Source organism: Microtus ochrogaster, chromosome 5 (assembly GCF_000317375.1).
Source record: "Microtus ochrogaster isolate Prairie Vole_2 chromosome 5, MicOch1.0, whole genome shotgun sequence".
Classification (NCBI taxonomy): domain Eukaryota; kingdom Metazoa; phylum Chordata; class Mammalia; order Rodentia; family Cricetidae; genus Microtus; species Microtus ochrogaster.
Window position 1 is genome coordinate 40,235,647 of NC_022012.1, and position 22,381 is coordinate 40,258,027.

Sequence of the window (22,381 nt, forward strand, 5' to 3'; positions counted from 1 at the left end):
GAAACATTATTTAACATCATGTAAGGAGTCAGACAGTTCTCTGCCCATACTCATGCACACACCCTATGTTTACACAAACACTCTTGTACCCTATACTCATGATGCACATATTCACACTCATACACACTCACACACCTTTTCTTGTTTCTTTTCTTCTTCCTGCCTCTTAATTTAAATCACAGTTCTTTTTTTTTAAATACCATCATCAGTGTTTGTGTTATCATAATTATGTGCATGGCCTCATAGCTCAGTAGGCTATAACTTGGAGTGTGTGTGATATGTAACATGTTTACATGAGTTGGCCGTGTACACGTGTGTGTGCAAGTGTGTGCAGACCAGAGGTTGTTCGCAGACGTATCTCACTTGATAGATCTCAGCTTTCTTTGCTGTAGCAGGTTTCTGGTTGAATTTGGAGCTTTCCGATTCACTGAGTCAAGCTAGCTGGCTTGTCCCCAGAACCCCATCTTCTCCTCTGAGGGCTGAGATTACAGGTATGCTCACCCAGCTTTTACCTGAGTTCCGAACTCCAGTCCTCATGCTTGCACAGAAAGCACTGTCTCCTCCAAGCCATCTCCCAGCCCCTGGACTATTTATTTCTTTTTGTTATTGTTTGGAGACAGAGTCTCATTGTGTAGACCCTGAGAGGTCTTGAACTCACTGTGTAGAACTTCCAGCTGGCCTGGTTGTCATAGAGATCCATCTTCCTCTGCTTCTTAAGTGTGGGAATTAAAGGCATGTGCCACAGTCCTGGCCAGAATTGTTTATTTTTTATGCTGATTTCCCCCTCCCATGTCATTACTAATTGGCTTTTGCTGCGTATGTGTAATGTATGTGTATGTGCGTATGTTTGTGTGTTGTGTGTGTGTGTGTATGGTGTGTATGTGTAATGTGTGATGTGTGTGTGATATGTGATATGTATGTGTGTGTGGTGTGTTTGTACACATGTATATGTCATGGTCAGGGGACATGTCTGGGACAACTTGTAGGGGTTGATTTTCTCCTTCCACCATGTGCGTCCTGAGGGTCAAACTCAGTTTGCCAGGCTCAGCAGAAGCAGGGGCACCTTAACCCATAGAGACATCTTGCTAGTCCAGTTTGGGGTTTTTATTGTCAGTTTATTTGTCTTTTGGGGACAGAGTCTCACATAGCCCAGGTCCCACACTGGCTTTGTAGATGAGGATGACCTGAATTCCTGCCTTCACATCTCTAGAGCAGGGATTACAGTTGTGTGCCTCCACTCCAGGCAATGCCATACACGTTCTGGCACAGCAAAAGCAAAACAAAACAAAAAGATACTTTTATGTGGTGTTTGTAGATACACAAAGCAAAAAAAATTCCTTGAGGGAGAAATATCAAACAAAAAACATTCGTGCTTGACCCAACAATCTCACGTCTAGACAACTACCTCAAATTAACATCTCCAAAGCTGAGTGAAACAATGAACATATGAAATCACTCATTGTGGCCTTGTATATTATTTTTCTATAATGTGGACTTGAATGCAATACGCCCCAGAAGCCCATGCGTTGATGGCTTGTTCCTAGCTCATGCTATGCTTCTCCTCCTATGAATAAGTCTGGATTTTACCATGGAATAAGGCAATCACTATTAGATTTTTTTGATTGGAAAGATATTTTATTTCTTTTTGTCTTTAAAATTTTAATTATAAGCCAGGTGTGGTGGGCACATCCTTTAATCACAGTACTTGGAAGGCAGAGGCAGGCGGATCTCTATGAATTCAAGTGTATCGGCGTAAATAAATGCAAGGCAGATATTAAAGAATATATACAGCTTTAATGTTTAAATAAACTTACAGAACCGAGGTTCCCGTCTGTAGCCGTTTCACAGGAGGCAGGAAAAAAGGGAGCGTGCAGGCTCTGTGAGCTGGATTTATCAGTCAACATTCACCTGAGGCAAACCCGCCCCCTAAAGGGGCTGGCTTAACCCTACATTCAAGGCGAGCCTGGTCTACATAGTGAGGTCCAGGACACCCAGGGCTATGTAGAGAGACCCTGTATCATGCAACCCCCACACCAAAATTTAAAAATTTTATTATTTTATTTAATGTCTAGAGGTATTTTGCCTGAATGTCTATGCGACTGATGCCTGGGAACTGGAGTTACAGACAGTTGTGAGTTGCTTTGTGGGTGCTGGGAATTGAACCTGTGTCCTTCTGAATGAGCAGATAGTGTTCTTAGCCATTGATCCATCTCTTAAGCTCTATCTTTTGTGTTTAATAGGAGACAGAGTCACTATCCTTTAGTATCCCAAGATTCATTGGCATTTGGGATACGGAAAGGTATTTGCAGACTGGCGAGGAGGCTCAGCAGGTAAAGGCATTTGCTGTTGAGTCCAAGGACCTGAGTTTGATCTCACATGATGGAAGGAGAGAACCAGCTTCTTCAAGTTCTTAACATGTGCACACAACATGCCAACTCACAAACTCTAACACACAAACACTCCCTCCATCCTCTGTCCCTCTCAAAAAAAAATCTACAAAGGTGTTTGCACGAAAGCCTCATTTGAATTCTCAATCCTTTCTCTCTGTTCCCCCTAGAAACAGGCTAGCGGCAAGTCCCTCCATATTGAGCCTCCCAGTGTGGTGTGTGTGATGTGAAGTCCCCACCTCCTTCTGGTAGTGTTTCTACCTTTAAACATAACTTGAGCTGGGAAGCCCGAGGTTAGAGGGCTGTGAGTTCCAGGCCAGTTAGGGCTACTGTCTCAAAAATAATCAGTCAGAGACAAGTCAAGAAAGGTTAGGACTCATATGTGGTTGTAGTGTAAGATTGGGAGTTCTCTTACATGGGATAATGGTATCACAGTTTTACAGAATGCCCCCACTTTGATTTTATTTAAAATTTTTTTAATTTATTGTATATATAGTGTTCTGTCTGCATTTTGCCTGCACACCAGAAGAGGGCATCAGATTTCATCATAGATGGTTATGAGCCACCATGTGGTTGCTGGGAATTAAATTCAGAACCTCTGGAAGAGCAGTTAGTGCTCTTAACCTCTGAGCCATCTCTCCCATGCCCCTCCCCTGCCCCCTTTGACTTTTAGCAATCTGAGAACAATAGCTGTGGAGAGAATTAAATGCTGTCTATAACTAGTGGATAAGCATAGATAGAAAATATTTAAATGGGGAGAGAAAGTAAGCCTGGCAAACAGCCATCACCAAACAAAGGCTTTGTGCATATGAAGCATACACTCCACCGACTGAACCACATCCAGCCATATAACTTTAATATATAAAGTTCCTATTTGTGTATAAGAACCTGGCCTCGTGGGGCTGGAGAGATGGCTCAGTGGTTAAGAGCATTGGGTGCTCTTCCAGGGGTCCTGAGTTCAATTCCCAGCAACCACATGGTGGCTCACAGCCATCTGTAGTAAGGCCTGGTGCTTTTTTCTGGCCTGCAGGCATACATGCAGGCAGAACACTGTATACATAATAAATAAATAAATCTGAAAGAAAGAAAGAAAAAAAGAAAGAAAGAAAAGAAAGAAAGAAAGACATACCCTCCTGTAGTACCTTGACTTCGTCTTTTGTTTTTGGAAACAGAGTTTCTCTGTGTAGCCCTGGCTGTCCTAAAACTCACTCTGTAGACCAGGCTGGCCTCAAACTCACAGAGATTCCACCTGCCTCTGCCTCACGACGCTTGGAATAATGGGATTAAAATTGTTCACCACCACCACCACCTATCATACTTTGTCATCTATAGGTGAAACATCCAGAAACAAGCCTGTAGTTTTCTGTTGCCTTAGTGGAGGGACAGTGACCGTATGAAGTAGAGCCAAAGGAAATGGCTGTTTCTCCAATGCATTTTGAGCCAGTTGCTGCATGTTTAGTGCCATTGTCACCTATACTTCCAGAAGACTCTTTCCTGCTGTCTCTAAACTTTGGGAGGAGTTGAAACAGGCAAACCCAGCAAGTACTTGGCTTTCCAGATTGTTGCTTCAAAATCCATAATTTCAGGTTTTCCTAGTAACTACAGTTTGACTGTTTAGGAGTTTCTCAGTCCCAAAACATTGTTGTTTTTGTCTCTTTTTCTCTCTTCCACATGGATTTATGCATTTTTAACAAGGGCACTTTAAAGACATTTTATTGGGTTTTCAGGAAACAGCTCAAGGCGAGCACATGCGATCAATCCATCACCCTTTCCTAGAGGTCAGCCCAACGCTCTTTAGTCTCTTCCCCATCTACCAGTTTGAAAGTTATTCTTCCTTTTTACTCATTTAATGGGTTTTCTTTAAAAGTTTAATAGTGTTGTCTGACGTAAAAAGTGAGAGATGATCAATACCCCATCTTCTCCCTGGATAATGCAAGCCTGGAGAATGCTTTGATCTGCCCTTCCCTATTTCCTACATTACTTTGGTCTAATATTTTAGTTCCCCATTGTTCGAAGTTGGCCCATCATCAATACGTATATTTTTAGCAACCCCACTTTTGTGATATGTGCTGGACCCTGTACTAAGAAAACTAGAGTGAATTAGACATGCTAAATTACATATGAATATACCTTGTTGGATAGAACTACATGAAATTGCCAATATTTCAGTTTTAGTCATAAAAAATGATTTCATTCATATGCATCCCAAAACAAATACACACGTACCTTCAATCATGCCAAACACGTGCACCCTGAAGCCAGGAGGTGCCTGCAAGCAATGACTATGCCTCGTATTACCCTTCCTGTTTGCCCAGGTTCTAATAGAAAGACAAGCTACTCTGTGTGTTTCAAGCACGAAAGTCTTCAGTGCAGAGATGAAGAACACTTGAGAGCTGGAGAGACAGCTCAGCAGGTCAGAGCATTTGCTGCTCTGTGGAGGACCTGGGTTCAGGTCTCAGCTCCTGCACTGAGCAGTTTGTAACTGCTTGTAACTCCGGTTCCAGGGGATCTGATGCCCTCTTCTGGCCTTCTGAGGCATCATCCCCCTACACACATATACACAGATATTAAAAAAACAAAACAAAACAAAAAAAACTCTTAGAATGAAAAAAATAAAAATTCAAGACTAGCTGATACAGAAAAGCAGGCCTGGACTGGAGATTTATTTAAAAGACATTATAATATAGGCTAAAGCATGGCTGTTAGGAGAAAGAGAAGTGTTCAGGAAAAAAGGAAGACATGCTCAGGTGTGGGTGTGGGCCCCTCAAGGGAGAGGCAAGGCTCATTGCTTTTACAGTAGTCATATAGGGCTTTGGTGAGGTTTGAAGTGACTTTCTTATCACTGGGTAGTTCCCGTGTGTGTGTGTGTGTGTGTGTGTGTGTGTGCTTGTGCGCGCACGCGCGCGCGCACACACACACACACACCTGACAGTATCACAATCAATAACTTAAAAAGTCTAGCCCATGGGGACACAGTGTTGTTTAAGGTTTCAGGTAGTGTCTGGGGAAAGCAGTGAGGCCCTGCTCAGGACTCTATATCTGCAGCTATTTTAACCTAAAGCATCTTCATCTGAAAGGAACCCTAGCTATGTCTGCAACCTTTTTAGCAAGTGGTAATCGTGTAGGTATTCCTGCTTCTCAGCTGAGAGGCTTCACTCAGATTCTAGAAGGAGCCCTGTCCCTCTTGTGTCCCTTCAATTGCCCTGTCTCAGGATTGCCGATGTGAGCCATCATGCTGTGTTAGGCAGTGCTAGAGATCAGTCTCTAGTCTTTGCGCATGCTGGGTTAGTACTCTATCAACAGACTTACATCCCTCTGTAATGACTGAAGTGCTGGGGCTGTGGTGGTTTCTGCAGCTTCTTCTTTTCTTTTCTCTCTCTCTCTTTTTTTAAGTGTTGGTTTTTGAGATAAGACCTTGTATAGCAGCCCAGGCTAGCCTCAGACTTGAAATCCTTCTGCCTCCTCTTCCCCTTTGCTGTGATTATAGGCATACATTCCCATTCCTGGTACAGAGGCCTGAGAAGCAAGGAGCTCAAGGAATGGGCGAGGTTTTGCGTGGAGAGAGGGGACACGGGCTGAACTGGGTCACAGTGGAAGACGTATGGGAGAAGAGGACCTGCGACTGTGCAGGCTCTGAATGCAATCGAGGAGAGAGGGATGGAGGCTGTGGCCGTGTATGAATGGAGGTGAGCAGACTCATAGGAAGCCTGGAGCAAGCACTTAAGAGCAAGGATGGAGCACTCAGGTGTGTATGTGCAAGCGTATGGAGGAAGCTTGTCTGGGCTTCCAGGCTTCCCCTTCTTAGAAGCCCAGAGTGGTGGAGTCCAGCCTTCCCTGTGAGTGAGGAGAATCCTTCCTGTCTGACCCCCTGAGGCCCGGAATCTCAGATGCAGCCCACCCACCCTCCTTCAACTGGACCTGGCTCCTCCTGCTCAATGCAGGGTTATTTCTCACACAGAGAGACAGGAGGGTCTGTAGCCCTGTAAATGCTGGCTCTTCTCAGGCTGCCGCAGTGGCCATGGTGGAGCAGATCAAGTCTGCCCTGGTTCTAGCCAGTCCTGGATACTATTCCTTTGCCTGGCTGGCTAGGGCAGAGTGCCCTGGGTAGTTGAGTAAGAGCAGGGCCCTCAGTAGACAAACAAGTGGTGCCTATTGGCAGGCAGGTCAACAAGCAAGTGGGGAGGCTGGAGGTCACACGATTTGGGGGGTAAGTTCTGTCCACTCTTAGTAAAGGCTCCAGGAAGCCACTTCCCTACTGGGCAGTGTCCTGAGGCTGGGAAGCTTATTAGCACTCAGAGCACCGGGAAAAGGAGAGAGGGGATGCTCAGAGCCAACTGGGGTCATCCTTCTTTGAACCTCCACGTGGTGTTTGCTCAGAGCAATTGCTGTCAGAGTCCCAGACTCCTGGAGTATAAAACAGAATGTCTGCTTTCTGTGCCCAGAACTGAGCAGGTAAGCCTGCATGGCAGAGGCATAGTGGGGGTGGTGGGGATGGTGGGGGTGGTGGGGATGGTGGGGGGGTGGCTGCCATTGTAGGGAGGAGCTGCTGGTATGGGCTAACAGACTACCTGCCTCCTGCATCTTGGGTATGCCAGTTTCTTAGCCACAAAGTGGGCTTAAAGGCAGGAAGACAAACACACAAGGGAGCTAGATTACCCCAAGGTGGGCAATCCCTGTAGTGCAGCCTGAGTTCCAGGATCCCTACTTTGTGACTGAGGTAAGGAACAACCTGCTGCTGTTGTCTGAGGAAGACATCTCTCCCATCCCAATGCCAACCCCATGCCCCAAGTACCTAGTTAAGGTCTCTGGAGCCTTCTACATGATGTTACCTATACATGAGAGAAGGGTTATTGGGATGTGGAGCAGCTAGCCCCTAGAGCAGGGTTTCAAGATCTAGTCCCTTCCTTTGCCCCTTCTCCTGATCGAGCTTCCGCCTACCTTCCTTTTCAGAGCACATCGTGGTAAGCATGGCTGCAGTCTTCACTTGGGTCCTGGCCCTCCTCTCAGGTAGGTCTTCTGTCTGACTTCAGGGTGGGGTTGGGATGGAGGTTGAACTGGGGACCCAGCTTTTAACCATCTCATGCTTCTCTGCAGTGTTTGCAGCTTCTCAGGCACGGAAGGATTTCTTGGACCACTTCAGACAGAGCAGCGGGGACAAAGGCATGATGGGCCAGCAGCAGAAGGTGGCACGGGAGTGAGTGATCAGGACTCGGGTGTGGTGAGGGTCCCACACAGCCGTGTTGGGGAATGGTTCTTCAGCTCTGTGGTTCATATGGAAGCGGAGGGAACCAGTCATGCTTCAACTGGCAAGCATGGCTTAGCCATGTTGGTCACCCTCTGCCCAAGTGTCTCCTGCCCTGCTGCCTCTTTCCCATTGAGGTATGGCACCTGAGATTAGCAGGTCATAGAATGACAGGATGGTGTGTCTCTGGACATGTCTGTGATGTCTTCTTGGATGGTGCTGTAGGATTGAATTGAATTGTCCACACAGCATCGTGTTACGAGAGGATGTACTTGGCTGGGATTAGGACTAAAGACCCTGACTCTCTGTGTCATTCCTCCTGTCCTGGTGTCTACAAAATATTGCTGGTCCATGGCTCTGGGGCAAGGAGGATGTTCAGGGTTAACAGTCTAATGGCCTGGTTCTCTACCTTTCTCCTCCAGGAGCACGAAAAATAGCTTGGAGCAAGACCTCTACAATATGAACAACTTCCTAGGAAAGCTGAGCCCCTCAAGTGGGCAGGGGAAGGAGCCTCACCCACTGGCACAGGATCCAGAAGGCATGAGGAAGCAGCTTCAGCAGGAGCTGGGGGAGGTGGGAGCTCGCCTGGGACCCTACATGGCTGTAAAGCACCAGCAGGTAGGCTGGAACTTGGAGGGCTTGAGGCAGCAGCTGAAGCCCTACACGGTGGAGCTGATGGAGCAGGTGGGCCTGAGTGTGCAGGAGCTGCAAGAACAGTTGCGTCTGGTGGGAGAAGATACCAAGGCCCAGCTGCTGGGGGGCGTGGAAGAGGCGCTGAGCCTGCTGCAGAAAATGCAAAGTCAGGTGCTGCATCACACAGACCGGGTCAAAAAACTCTTCCACCCTTATGCCGAGCGCTTGGTGACCGGCATTGGGCACCATGTGCAGGAGCTGCACCGCAGTGTCGCTCCTCACGCGGCTGCCAGCCCTGCGCGACTCAGCCGCTGTGTGCAGAGCCTGTCCCACAAACTCACACTCAAGGCAAAGGACCTGCACACCAGTATCCAGCGCAACCTGGACCAGCTGCGCGAGGGGCTCAGTGCCTTTGTCCGCACCAGCGCAGATGGGGCCGAGGCTGGAGCCTCCCCGGACCCCCAGGCACTCTCTGAGGAGGTCCGCCAGAGACTCCAGGCTTTTCGACATGACACCTTCCTACAGATCGCTGCATTCACTCGGGCCATTGACCAGGAGACAGAGGAAGTTCAGCAGCAGCTAGCACCACCCCCGCCTGGCCACAGCGCCTTCGCTCCTGAGTTGGAACACCCGGACAAGGACAAGGCCCTGAACAGACTGCAGAGCCGACTGGATGACCTGTGGGAAGATATTAGCTATAGCCTTCACGACCAAGGCCATAGCCAGCTGGGAGAGCCCTGAGGATCTCTTGGCTCAGGTTCATTCCCCAGCTTTCTGTCTGGGGATCCTTGGATCCTGAGCCTCTAGCATGGTCTGTTGTTCAGAGGGTGGAGGGTTCTGCACAGCATAGGTGAGGCCACCAAATGGTGCTGCCCAAACCTATCCAGCTTTCTCAGCTCCCCCACTCAGGTGCATTACACTCGCCAGGTTTCGCAAACCCAGCTTCTGGTGCTCATTTGGGAAGCCACACGAGTTGCAACATTTGGGGTGAAGGGTGAGGAAGATTGTTTGTGTGTGTGTGTGTGTGTGTGTGTGTGTGTGTGTGTGTGCGCACGCGCGTGTGCGCACATGGGAGCCTGTCTGCAAGCTGATACATGACAGTGCTGGAAGCCTGTGCCTCTATAACCTGGAGTTTGGCTCCTATTACTTCTGGCTGCCCGATGGGCACTGTTAGAGCTGGCCCACAGAGAGGAGCTCTTGTCTTCCCAGGGCTGCCATGAGAGCTTCTGTTGGAAGAGAGCAGGAGGAGAAGTGATAGAGCGCTTGGTGACCGGCATTGGGCACCATGTGCAGGAGCTGCACCGCAGTGTCGCTCCTCACGCGGCTGCCAGCCCTGTGCGACTCAGCCGCTGTGTGCAGAGCCTGTCCCACAAACTCACACTCAAGGCAAAGGACCTGCACACCAGTATCCAGCGCAACCTGGACCAGCTGCGCGAGGGGCTCAGTGCCTTTGTCCGCACCAGCTGGAGCCTCCCCGGAAGTGATAGAGAGAGCATATTATGGTGTGTGCAGATCCCACTAGAAGTGCTGCCGGTGGATCAGTGATGCAACGGGGCAGAGCCCCTATTTCCTTATGTAACTCCGCACCCATAAAGGGACTGAGCCCTCCACACAGCCAATACTTCTAAAACCCCCTAGGGAGCATGCTGTATGCCCCCTCCCATCTTCCATCTCCACATCCTGACTCTCGGGGTGAAACTGACATCTTTTGTTGAAATGAAATAGATGCTCGTGATGGAGGAAGTTTGTTGGCCTGGTGTGACTCTCATTGGACTGTGTCCGAGAGCAATTGCCTTCCCACTGCCCCAGAACACGCCCACCCTCCACTCTTAGCTCTTTGCTCGCTCTTTCTCATTGTCCCTTTTCCGTTCCTGGTATGTCAGAGGGGTCCAACCTGGGTGAGTTCTGCCACAGGACCCTTGGCTCAACCACAGCTGTCACATGTGGGGAGTGAGGCAGGTTTGACCCTGGTTCTGCACCAGTCTTGTTCCACACCCTACTCATCATAGGAGAGCGTGCGTGGAATACAGCCCGTCACTGGACAAACATGCCCTTATAACCTGCAATCACTGAGGGATCCTGTCACCCTTGCTCCTGGTGTTCTGGATTCCCTATGGATTTTTGACCCTCTTGGGATCCGTACACTAACTTTCCCCACCCCGTCTCTGAGACAAGATCGCACCATGTAGATCAGCTTAGCCTCAAATTCATAGACATCTGCCTGCCCCTGCCCCCCCCCCCCCCCGCTCCAAGTGCTGAGGTTAACAGTGCTTGGAGAACCCCAAACTCCTAACTCCCCTCCTTCGTACACGCACTCAGCAAAGATCGCCTGGGACCAATGAAACTGGATGAGGTGGGAGAAATAGGCAAGCATAAAAGCAGCTGTCTTTCTATACTTCTGTCCAGCACCCTGTCCTCCCTGCTCAGCCTGCCTCAGCCTGCCCTGCCCAGGATTCTCCATACCCTGCCACCACAGACTCTATGTGGAGCTGGGCTCCACGCGATCACACACTTATCATCCCTCATATTGTAAACGTAGTCAGTTTCAGCCACGGAACTGGGTCCATGAGGTGGAGAGTAAGTGCTAGAAAGAAAACTTGAAAGAAACCGATAAAGCAGGGTGATGTTAGGAAACGGGGAGAAAGAAACGGGTGAGTGAAGTGGGGGAGAGGGGGAGTAAGATCAGGGCGGTGCTTATGAGGACAGAAATAGGGAGCTGGGGAAACAGGGAGGGAAAGAGGGGAGAAGAAGCTGAGCCCTAGAGAGGGAACCCAAGCAAGGTCTGGCTCATCATGAAGCAAGCAGAGTTTGGAGGGCACAGCCAAGGGGATTCCCCTGTCGTCAGGCATTTTTACATAGACTTGGGGACCAACGGTTAGGCTCCGTGTGTGGTGGAGGCACAATCAAGGAGCCAGACACTGACTAGAATGCGAGTTCCGGTATTCCAGTCTGGCTACGGAAGTGCAGTCCGCGTGATCCAGGAACCGGAAGTCAGATACTGACTTGGTAGGAGCAGGATCCGTGGCCTCTTTAAGAAGGGGCGGGAACTTTAGGCAGTAGCTGAAGGAAGTGAGGTCACGCGGGCGCCGGAAGCCGGAAGCTGCTTCCTGAGAAGCGTGTGGGGTGATGTCCGCCAGCGGGGCTGTGCAGCCCGGTCCACCGGGGCCGGGGGCTGCAGTTGGGCCCTCGCCCTCCGCGGCCGGATCGCCAGCCACGGGGCCCTTGTTCCGGCCCCTCAGCGCCGAGGACGAGGAGCAGCAGCCCACCGAGATCGAGTCGCTGTGCATGAACTGTTACCGTAACGTGAGTCAGGGGCGCGGAGTCTGGGGCCGGGGGACTACCCAGGCGGGCACCCAGAGTCTGTCCAGGCGTATAGGGAGGACAGACGAGTTTCACTCATTCTTTCCCTCGCTGCTTCTGCTTTCTCAGGGCACGACGCGCCTTCTGCTCACCAAGATCCCCTTCTTTAGAGAAATAATCGTGAGCTCCTTTTTCTGCGAGCACTGCGGTTGGAACAACACGGAGATCCAGTCAGCAGGCAGGATCCAGGACCAGGGAGTGCGATACACTTTGACCGTTAGGGGCCAAGAGGTGGGTATAGCCCAGAGGAGGTACTATCCACGGTTTCAGAGAGAGCTTTGAAGGCCAGAATCAACAGCTCCGGTCCGGGTCACTGCACCTTCAGTAAATCCCTGTGGCCAAGCCTTGAGTATCCCCCTTTGACTGTGGTATTGGTGGTGCTGCCCTGTACTCGGCGGTCCTGTGGTTAAAGTGCTTTGAATTTTGTGATGGAGTGAGTGAGTGGGCAGGACTTTATGGGCATTCTGGCAACATTCCTGTCCTGAAGTAGTTTGGACGTTTCTGAATGGAAGGGAGAGAGAAGCAACATCTAGGCTGGCGTCTGATAGAGAAGATGGGCTGGTTGCTTCCCAGAGAAGCCACATTGCTGATCTCTCTTGCTAGAACGTTTTTCCTTTCTGTCCAGGACATGAACAGAGAAGTGGTGAAGACAGACTCTGCCACCACACGGATCCCGGAACTGGATTTTGAAATTCCAGCCTTCAGCCAGAAGGGAGGTGAGTCTTGAGAAGGGGTATGTAAGCTGTTCACACGTTCCTGAAATGTTACTTTTTTCTCTTGCAAAGCCTGGTTGCCAGGTCAGGCCTAGTGCCTTGTGTTTGGCCGTGCAATCATAGTGGATTTTTGGCCGTTCGTGCTTTAATGTGAGTAGAAAATTATGGCAAAATCACTTGAGAGTAAGCCGGGCGATGGTGGCGCACGCCTTTAATCCCAGCACTTGGGAGGCAGAGGCAGGTGGATCTCTGTGAGTTCGAGACCAGCCTAGTCTACAGAGCTAGTTCCAGGACAGGCTCCAAAGCCACAGAGAAACCCCGTCTCGAAAAACCAAAAAAAAGAAAAGAAAAGAAAATCACTTGAGAGTAAGGGTGGTTGGGAGTCCGAGGAAGACAGACCGTAGTGCACTTATTTTATAACTTGACAGATGAGAGAAGCAAGGCCTGCAGGGTTGAGGTAAAGCGCGAAGGGTCATGGGATAACAAGCTAGCACTCACTTGTCTTGCACTTCGTTCACAAGCTCTGACCACCGTTGAAGGATTGATCAGCCGTGCCATCTCTGGCCTGGAGCAGGACCAGCCCACACGACGGGTGAGCAGGGGTTTTCTCAAATTGCAGCAGCAAGGAATTATCGTTCGTGTTAAAATAGAGTCAGCCTCTTCTGTGTATCTGAACTGTTGGAGCGGTATATTATTTGTATTTTGATAAATAAATCTTGCCTGAAGAGCAGAGGCAAAACTAAAGCCACTAGAGGTCAGGTAATGGTGGCACGCATCTTTAATCCCAGGATTTGGGAGGAAGAGTCAGATGGATCTCTGTGAGTTCAAGACCACCCTGGGCTGCGCAAGATCAATGATAAGTGCAGGTGGTGGTACTCACACCTTTAATCCCAGCACTAGAGGGAGTCACCCCTTTAATCCCAGCACTAGAGGGAGTATAAAATGAGAGGGGAGAGAGGCTGTTTATTTTAGTTTTGTAGTTGTCCAGCCTTGGTAGAGACCAGACTTCTCTTGTGGCTTGACTGCTTTGTTTTTCTGGTTTTCAGGTTGAACCCTAATATCTGCCTCTGGGTTTTTATTATTCGTGTTACAAACTGTGTCTGATCAAATGTTGGGGAACTTTCTGACAAAGCACGTAAAAGTGCTGTTTCTCTCTGTCTCTCCCCCATGTATATTCGGGTTCCCCTTAGACAATGTAACATTACCTTGGAGAAGCTTTTCAGTTATCTATAGCCTCCTGGGTATTTTATATCTATATTTGTTATTACAGAAATAATGTAATTGCTCATGTAGTCATCTGTCTCCCTAACTGACTAGAGAGGCATGACAAGATTTTGAATTTTAAGGAATGTATTTTTAACTGTGTGCTCTGTGCCTGTGTGTGGGTATGTATATATGATGGCAGATGCCTTTGTAGGCCAGAAGCAATGAATCCCCATGGAGTGGAGTTACAGCTAAATGGTTGAATAAGTAGGAAAATAAGCCCTACCTCCTGCCCCAGCACTGTTTATAAACCTCAGATTTGCTGCTGTAGCCCACTGTGAAGTGTGGGTCCCATGCTCCCACTCTAAGGTTGACGTCAGTGCACGCGATACAGGTGTGAGAGGGTTGGGCATGAGGTGCACTACCAGTCTGGTGTTCTCATCTGTTTGTGGTAGGCGATGGAACACACCATAGCTGAAAGAATTGATGAGTTCATCGGCAAACTGAAGGACCTAAAGAGGCTGGCTTCCCCGTTCACTCTGGTAAGTATTGAGTGATTGCGGTTGTTTTCAGTATAAGGAGGGAAGGGCGAGGCCATGGACACTGATTTATCCCTCCAACTCCAAGAGTTCAGGGTCCTCCTTGACTCCATAGCAAGTTCTTGGCCAGGCGGGGCTATACTGAAGCCCAGCCTCAAATACAGAGCAACAGAAAACTGACTATGATTTTGTCTGCTGTGGTCTGGTGGTGGATGGAGATTATGCATGGTTTGTTTTACTCTCTCCTCGCCTGTCTATTAGATCATTGATGATCCCTCGGGAAACAGCTTTGTAGAAAACCCACATGCTCCCCAGAAAGATGATGCCTTGGTGATCACACACTACAACCGAACCCCACAGCAAGCCGAGATGCTGGGGCTCCAAGTAAGTGGACTGAAGGAGTCAGAGGAATGCTCGGGGGTTAGCCTGCGTTCTGGGTTGCTTGAAGTCACTACAAATGTACTTTGCTATTGTCACCAACACTACCTGGCGGCACCCTATCTGAGTTCACTTGTGCCTCTCATCAAGCTCAGTTAGGATTTGTGGTGACCTTCATGAGTCAGGTAGCAGTCATGGGACTCTGTCTTGAGTCCTGTCCTTCCTTTGATTGAGGGATTTCTCCGTCCTGTGAGTTGGCGCCTTATAGGGAACAAAGGCATTCTCTCCCTCTCTGAGCAGGGCAGGGTGTTGGAATGCTGAGGTCTACCTGTCAGCTTGTGGTTTGTGCTTCTGTTCTTTTAGGCAGAAGCACCAGAAGAGAAGTCAGAAGAGGAAGATCTCAGAAATGAAGTGAGTTGTGTTGGCTCCTTTTGAAGACATAGCGGATTTGTGGGCTGAGTCTCATGGAATCCAGTGTCTTTCATTGTCACAACTAATATGGGTGACCTCCAGCATATCAGCTGAATATCTTTAGCTTCCATGGGTGGGAGTGCTCAACCTGTGTCCCATATTGTGTTCCAGGTGCTCCAGTTCAACACCAACTGCCCAGAGTGCAATGCCCCAGCTCAGACCAACATGAAGCTAGTCCGTATCTTTTAAGCAGTTGGGTTGCTCTTCAGCTGACTCAGGCACGAACATTATATTAAAGATGGGAGCCTTCCCTTCAGGGAAAGCCAATGCTTTATCCTCTTTGGTGAGGAGGGCCCTTTGATGAAACTACATACCTTGACTTGTGTGTGTGGCCTATGCCATGTCTTTAAATATTTGTAAACACGGGACCTGGAGTTAGGTTGTCTAGTGTGGTCCAACATCTGCTTGTGAGGGATTTGGCTTTTCTTTTTCTGGGTGGGTGGGGCTGTCTTATTCTCCAGGAAGCAGATAGACTTCTTTAACTCCGTCTTCCAGAAATCCCCCACTTTAAAGAGGTTATTATCATGGCCACCAACTGCGAGAACTGTGGGCATCGGACTAATGAGGTGGGTGGGCTCCATTGCTGGGGAGGAAGATTGGGCACAAGGGCAGTGCCTTTGCAGTTACTTGCCTGCTTTCTAGATGTACTTCAGGATGGGCGTGGGTAGTTGGGCTTCTGGGGACTTAGTGTGGGGGAGGAGCCCTTGAAGGAGCTGAGAATTAGCCTAGAGAGGAAAAGTTGGAAGTAGCATAGATTGCAAGATGGATGATGAGGTGACCTTGTAGAAGAAGCTTTGACCACTCAGGGCTGGGAGTTAGGCAGATTGTAACTCTTAGTGAAGAACTCAAGAGAACTGTCTGGAATTGATTTGATTGCTGTGGAGGGTTGGTTGTAACCCTCCTTCCCCAAGTATATCAAACATAAGCTGATTAAACTTACTGGGGTGGGGAGCGGTGGACAGTAAACCTGGGGCCTGGTACATTCTAGGCAAGTGTACTGTCAACCTACATCCCAGCCCCTGAGTAAATTCTTCCATCTATTGCATTGACTGCAGAGATGGGGACTGGAGTCTCTTTCAACTTAGAAGTCTCTTTCAGTGCCTAATAGTCAGGGTTTTTATTTTTAAAGGTGCATTCAGGGTGCTTGGCTATTTGGGCTAAATTTGGCAAGCTACCATGGCTGGGCACAGTGTTGCCACCGACTCTTGGTGTTTTGGTTTTGGTCCCTGCTGCCCTTGCTGAGTTAGAAGGCTATCGTTGGCAAGTGTTAGTCTGTGCCTACATAGAGCTGAAGTCTTCCTGGCACTGGTGACGGGGTCTTCCCTGGTGCTGTTCCTGACCATCCTTCCTGCAGGTGAAGTCTGGAGGAGCGGTAGAGCCCTTGGGTACCAAGATCACCTTCCACATCACAGACCCCTCAGATATGACCAGAGACCTCCTCAAGGTAACAGCCTGCTTGGAAAACAGCTGCTCCTATAGCTGCTTCTGTCTAGAGGAAGTTATCATTTTAGTGTTCGAGAACACAAGGAAGTCTATAGTCCCCTGGGCTGGAGTGACCCCGAGTAGGGCTTCTCCATGATTGGGGTTACAGACCCCGCAGGTGGCCTGTAATCTTTCTGAGCAATGACTTGGTTGCTTTTTAGTTTCCATTGACTGTGTGGGCTCTTCTCCGTCCCTAATGATAGCTTGTACCCTAATGGTAGCTTGTAGCTGTGATTTGGAGTTTCAATTTATTATGCCAGGTTCATGTTGGTTCAGATGGGGAGTGAGTCCCTGGCTTTTAGCTAGGTAGTCAGGGAAAACTAGCATAGTGACCTTGTCCTCAGACTGTCGCTGGTTTATTCATTTGTCAGGAGGCCTCTGGTTGGCTCTTTGCTCTGGTTTAAATCATTTTGTCTCTCTGAATACCTGTTCATCTGTTTGGTACTATAGATTGAACCTGGAGCCTCTGGAATAGTAGACAAGGCCTCCTGTATGATGCTCTGCTGCTTTCCTCCCATTTAAACCTTCATTTGACCATTGTCTTACAGTCTGAGACGTGCAGTGTGGAAATCCCGGAGCTGGAGTTTGAACTGGGAATGGCAGTCCTTGGGGGAAAGTTCACCACTCTGGAAGGGCTTCTGAAAGACATCCGAGAACTGGTGAGTCTGGAGTGTGGTATACAGCTCCTATGAGCAGTTGGGCTGGGGAAGGGCTGTCCTAGTTCCGTCAGGTGACATGGTGCCTATGGTTCCAGCACTCTAGAAGCTGGGGCAGAAAGACGGAGGATTTGAGGCCGACCTGAAGCCCCCATCGCAAGTGCCCTCTACAAAAAATAATCGTATTTTATTGCTTATAACTAAGGTTTTTTTGTTTGTTTTGTTTTGTCTTAAAGCTGGTTTGAGAGACTTAAGTATTGATTATGAAGAGAAGTTAGTTATAGGAAATTTTGAATGGAAATCCTCAAGACTAACCGTGAAGTAATATAGTTATTTTGTGATCTTGAGTAAGTCATTATCTCATTGCAATATAGTAGAAGGAGGGTCTTTGGCATCTAAACTCCATAGCGTATGTGTATGTGATGGTTTAGCCTATGTAGTGAATCCACTGTGTTCAACACAGATAGAAAATTGAGGAAACAATGAATCTGGTGAACATGTGCGGACTCTTGCTGTCAGCATTTCCTAAGCAGTAGTGCATAACTACAGTAGATCTTATATGTTTGCTCACTCTATTTATTTTAGAGATGGTTTTGCCGTGTAGTTGGGGCTAGCCCTGAGATCACTGTCCTACCTCTGCCTTCCGTGTGCTGGGATTGCAGGCTCATGTGTAGCCATGCCTGGCTTCTCTTTGTAAATTGTACTTTGCTTTCTTTTCCAGACTAGGATTAGATATTGTAAGAACTCTTACAGAGAGTTCATCACATATTGAAACAGGGGTTCTCTATAGCTTTGGAGCCTGTCCTAGAACTCACTTGGTAGACCAGGCTGGCCTTAAACTCACAGAGATCCATCTGTCTTGGCCTCCTGAGTGCTGGGATTAAAGTCGTGCGCCACCACCGCCCAGCTAGCTGGTTACCTTCTTGGCAAAGCAGTCTCGTAGACACCCTTCCCTGTCCTAGTCTCTGCCGCCTGCCTCCCTCACCTAAGTCAACAAGCCGTGTGGGAAGTGGAGACCAGCCTTCTCTGACTGGGCAACTACTGCTCTGCACACCTGCTGTGTGCTTGAGCCCAGTAACCAATACAGTTGGTGTCGTAGTAACTCAACTGTCACGTGCTACAGGTAACCAAGAACCCATTCACACTGGGTGACAGCTCGAATCCTGACCAGTCAGAGAAACTGCGGGAGTTTAGTCAGAAGTTGGACCAGGTAAGAGGACATGGACCGTTTTCATAAATCCTAGTTTCCCTGTTCTTTAAACTTTTGGGAGCCACACCTGTAAATTGCGTTGGCTCTTGTCTGGCGATCATAGCCTCTTCTTTCCGGGATCAATGTGAGAGTTACCTGCTATGTCCTCTCTCCTGTAGATCATCGAGGGCAAGCTGAAAGCCCACTTTGTTATGAACGATCCAGCAGGAAACAGTTACCTACAGGTACAGTAGGCTTTCCTGAGTGTTCTAATCTTCATAGACTATGCATGATAGCCCTTGATAAAGACTGACTTCTGAGTGAACTGCTTTAACTGGGACTTTGGGCAGGTCTTGGAAGACAGGAAGAAAAGGGAAGGTGGGAGGATTTCACGTGTGTGCAATTAAAGGTAAATAAGCCAGACCTACTGCAGGTCTGTAATCTGAGCTGCTCAGGAGGCCATAAAGATTGCAAGTTCAAGACCAGCCTGTGCAATTTAGTAAGCCTGTCTCAAGATTAAAAAAAAAAAAAAAAAGTGAAAAAAGAATCAAGAGTAAGTGCCTAGGACTAGAGAGACGGCTCAGCTGTTCAAAGCTCTGGCTGCTCTTCCAGAGGACCAGAGTTCAATTCCCAGCATACACATAACAACTCACGACTGTCTGTAACTCTAGTTCCAGGGAATCTGATATCCTCACACAGACATAACAAGAATCCACAGGAAAAAATAAAAGTAAATAAATCATTTTTTAAAAAGCAAGCGTGTGCCTACCCAGCTAGCTTGCTCAAAACCCCAGGTTTAAAAGTGAGCCAGAAAGTAAGATCTCTTCTTTCTTCTACTCTTGTCCTCAGCTTTGAGGTTTCTGTCCTGCATCTCTGACTGTGTAAGGAGCAATAGAGTAGTGTCTATAGTTCAGGGTGGGGATGTTGGGAGTTGCTAGGCTGATTGGGCTTGCATCTGTTAGTTGATAAAACTATAACAATATTTTGTTCTTATTGTGGTGTTTGAACCTAGTGCCTCATCCTTACTTTAACATTAATGAATACTGATGGGGCTGGCAAAACTGGCCTGAGTTACTTATATTATCAAGACCTTTGCTGTAATCAGTCCCTCCTCCCTTAACCCCCTCTCTTTCTTTTTTCTCTCCTTCCTTCCTTCCTTCCTTCCTTCCTTCCTTCCTTCCTTCCTTCCTTCCTTCCTTTTCTTTCTCCTACCCTCTTTTTCTTTTTTTTCTTTTTGGTTTTTCAAGACAGGGTTTCTCTGTGGTTTTGGAACCTGTCCTGGAACTAGCTCTTGTAGACCAGGCTGGTCTTGAACTCACAGAGATCCGCCTGCCTCTGTCTCCCAAGTGCTGGGATTAAAGGCGTGCGCCACCACCGCCCGGTTCCTCTTTTCTTTTTGAAACAAGACCTTGTTATGTATCGTGGCTGGCTTTAAACTTGTAATCTTCCTGTCTTGGGCTCCAGAGTACTGGCATTACACACAATCACCAGCTGTGGCTACGATTTTTTTATAAGAAGGCCGTATATAAAAATTCTTAGAACTGAGGATATAGGTCATTGAACTCTTATATACCAATGTATAGAGGGTTTGATAACTAGCACCCCTGTGTGTGTGTGTGTGTGTGTGTGTGTGTGTGTGTGTGTGTGTATGTGTGCATGTGTGTGTGTGTGTGTGTGTGTGTATGTGTGTATGTGTGCATGTGCATGCATGCTCACAGACACACTATGTGGCTATGGGCACTAAAAGCCCTCCAAATCCCATGGAGTTCTTAGAAAACTGAGAGACAGTTGCAGCTGTGGGAGCAGATGGTGGGATATAGGGCACTAATTGTCTGCCCTTGGCCTTGCAGAATGTGTATGCCCCTGAAGATGATCCGGAGATGAAGGTAGAGCGGTACACGCGTACCTTTGACCAAAATGAGGAGCTTGGGCTCAATGACATGAAGACAGAGGGCTATGAAGCAGGCCTGGCCCCACAGCGGTAGCAGCACACAGCTCTCAGGCCATCTTCGATGCCACCAGCTCCACAGACTTATTTATGACTGTTGAAAAACGATGAACGTCCAAGCCCTTGCCCCTGGTGAGGAGGATGTCGCTTGAGCCAGAGATCTAAGCATGAGATGAGCAGCTGGAGATGGAGCTGCAGCCCTCCTGTGCTCCCCGACCTTCTTTTGGAGGTTTTAAGTCAGCGTGAGAACTCAGAACACCGTGGGGTTTGCTATCAGCTCTGCCCTCGAGCACTGAGACTGATGTGAAATACAAGTTCCAGCTGGCTTCGGGCTTGCCTAGCAGGAAGGAGCTTCTGGGGGGCTGTGGAGCACAGGGGAAGAAGCTAACATTAAAGCGATGGCTTTTAACAACACCTGCCTCTGTGGTCACTGTGTCCTTGCAGAATACCATGCCCTTAGAATCCAGCTGCCTAAGCTGACCATGGAGGGTTATACGTGTAATCCCAGCACTCAGGACTGAGGCCAGTTTGGGCCAGGTAGTGAGATTCTGTCTTCAAAAAAAGAAGAGGGATTAAAAAAAGTTTCTCAAACTTTGTCTACTGTCACTGGGCAGTCAAGCAGCATTTCATTCATTCCAACAGACCATGTCTACTCTGAGCCGGGAACCTGCATGGATCCATCCGTTTCATGAAGCTTAAAAGTCTAGCCAGGGAAGCCAGATGTGGTGGTGTACACCTTTAATCCCTATAGAGGAAAGCGCTGAGTTCAAGGCCAACCTGGTCCACGGAGTGAGTTCCAAGACAACAGGACAGCCAAGGGCTACACAGAGAAACTCTGTCTTGAAAAAAAAAAAAGTTTAGTGGGAGAACTGACAATACTAGACAAGGGAAAGAGAACGTCAGGGTTGAGTCGGAAGGGAAGGGCATAGAAAGAGTGAAGGTTTTTTTTTTTTTTTTTTTTTTGGTTTTTTCAAGACAGGGTTTCTCTGTGGTTTTTTTTGGAGCGTGTCCTGGAACTAGCTCTTGTAGACCAGGCTGGTCTCGAACTCAGAGATCCGCCTGTCTCTGCCTCCCGAGTGCTGGGATTAAAGGCATGCACCACCACCATCCAGCAAGAGTGAAGTTTTAAGAGTCTGAAGATCAGGTTAGCAAATGACTCCTAAACTTCAGAGCGTTAATGTGTGCGTGTGCAAGTGTGTAATGATGTATGTGCATGAAGCTAGAGGAGGACATTGGGTACCCACTGTATCACCTACCTATCCTCCACATCAGGTAGAGGCAGGCTGGTTACACAGAGCAAAACAATCCAAACGGCTCCACTTGTTGCTGGCCTCTGCTGGCAAAAACCAGAATCTGTCAGGGTGAAAATGGGTGGGCTCCGGTACTTCTCCAAGGCTAGGCCATGGTGGTGCAAGTGTGTAATCTACCTAATTGGGAGGCTGAGGCAGGAGGATAACAAATTCAAGATCAACCCGGACAACTTAGGAAGATCTTGTCTTCACAATTCAGAAAGGGTCGGGGGATAGAGTTCTGCTCTAGAACTTCTACCTACCATGTGAAAGTTCCTGGGTTCAATCCCCAGTGCTAGATGGAAGAAGAAACAGCTGTGGGGGTCAAATGACGATTCACAGAACACTTAACCCTCTATAGAAGTACCAGAATCTTCTTAGCTTTTTTTTTTTTTTTTTTTTTTTTTTTTTTTTTTTTTTGCCACACTGACATCAAATCGATGTCATTTTTGAGAAGAATTTATACTATTTTCTTGAGACAATACCAAACCTGTAAAGATTTGATGAAACCTATTCATTTTTTTCATAGAGTATTGGGAGTGGGATTTGTTTGACTCCCTCTAAATGGTATTTGGAAGCCTAATCCAGCATAGTGTCCACCAAAAATAATTTATACCAATAAAAATAGCGGGAATTGTGCTGGACACTTCTAAGCATTTGGCACAGCATCCATTATTAAAATGCTGTTCAATAACTTGCCCCCAGTAGTACAGTTATGATCTGGCCCCATATTCAAACAGGTGCTCTGTCTGACCTGAGTTTTCATCAGGGCAGGATCTAGTTAAGTCGGCTTTGGCCTCCGGCTGGGACAGTGCCGGCTGAGGGTATTGCACGTGTGCGTCCTAACAGGAAAGCAAAACCGGCCTCTTACAAACACACCCACCCAGCCAC

The 22,381-nt window shown here is 48.1% G+C and overlaps 2 protein-coding genes across 3 annotated transcripts; both read left to right on the plus strand.

Annotated features, from left to right (window-relative positions):
• The first annotated feature begins 6,625 nt into the window (after positions 1-6,625).
• Apoa5 (apolipoprotein A5) lies at positions 6,626-9,199 on the plus strand. 2 transcript variants are annotated; one of them, XM_005347259.2, is made up of 4 exons: positions 6,626-6,839; positions 7,338-7,394; positions 7,482-7,581; positions 8,052-9,199. In XM_005347259.2, the coding sequence occupies exons 2-4, from the start codon at positions 7,355-7,357 to the stop codon at positions 9,001-9,003; spliced, it is 1,092 nt and encodes a 363-aa protein (XP_005347316.1). In that variant the 5' UTR covers positions 6,626-6,839; positions 7,338-7,354; the 3' UTR covers positions 9,004-9,199. The 2 variants fall into 2 exon arrangements, with proteins under 2 accessions (XP_005347316.1, XP_013201577.1); XM_013346123.1 differs by lacking the exon at positions 6,626-6,839 and adding an exon at positions 7,089-7,104 and having other exon boundaries at positions 8,052-9,003.
• A 2,151-nt stretch (positions 9,200-11,350) lies between these two features.
• Zpr1 (ZPR1 zinc finger) lies at positions 11,351-20,613 on the plus strand. The gene is made up of 14 exons (XM_005347260.3): positions 11,351-11,565; positions 11,692-11,853; positions 12,248-12,338; positions 12,857-12,927; positions 13,994-14,080; positions 14,339-14,461; positions 14,819-14,866; positions 15,038-15,104; positions 15,422-15,492; positions 16,281-16,370; positions 16,957-17,067; positions 18,188-18,274; positions 18,433-18,498; positions 20,104-20,613. Exons 1-14 carry the CDS (start codon positions 11,389-11,391, stop codon positions 20,236-20,238), a joined length of 1,386 nt encoding a protein of 461 aa, XP_005347317.1. The 5' UTR covers positions 11,351-11,388; the 3' UTR covers positions 20,239-20,613.
• The last annotated feature ends 1,768 nt before the right edge of the window (positions 20,614-22,381 follow it).

Excerpts from the sequence above, each read along its gene's own strand:
- Apoa5 (XM_005347259.2), top strand. The coding sequence starts at position 7,355 with ATGGCTGCAGTCTTCACTTGGGTCCTGGCCCTCCTCTCAG. Across the intron at positions 7,395-7,481 it reads GGTCCTGGCCCTCCTCTCAG|TGTTTGCAGCTTCTCAGGCA; the intron begins GTAGGTCTTCTG and ends GCTTCTCTGCAG. Across the intron at positions 7,582-8,051 it reads CAGCAGAAGGTGGCACGGGA|GAGCACGAAAAATAGCTTGG; the intron begins GTGAGTGATCAG and ends TTTCTCCTCCAG.
- Zpr1 (XM_005347260.3), top strand. The coding sequence starts at position 11,389 with ATGTCCGCCAGCGGGGCTGTGCAGCCCGGTCCACCGGGGCCGGGGGCT. Across the intron at positions 15,493-16,280 it reads GTGGGCATCGGACTAATGAG|GTGAAGTCTGGAGGAGCGGT; the intron begins GTGGGTGGGCTC and ends TCCTTCCTGCAG. Across the intron at positions 16,371-16,956 it reads TGACCAGAGACCTCCTCAAG|TCTGAGACGTGCAGTGTGGA; the intron begins GTAACAGCCTGC and ends ATTGTCTTACAG.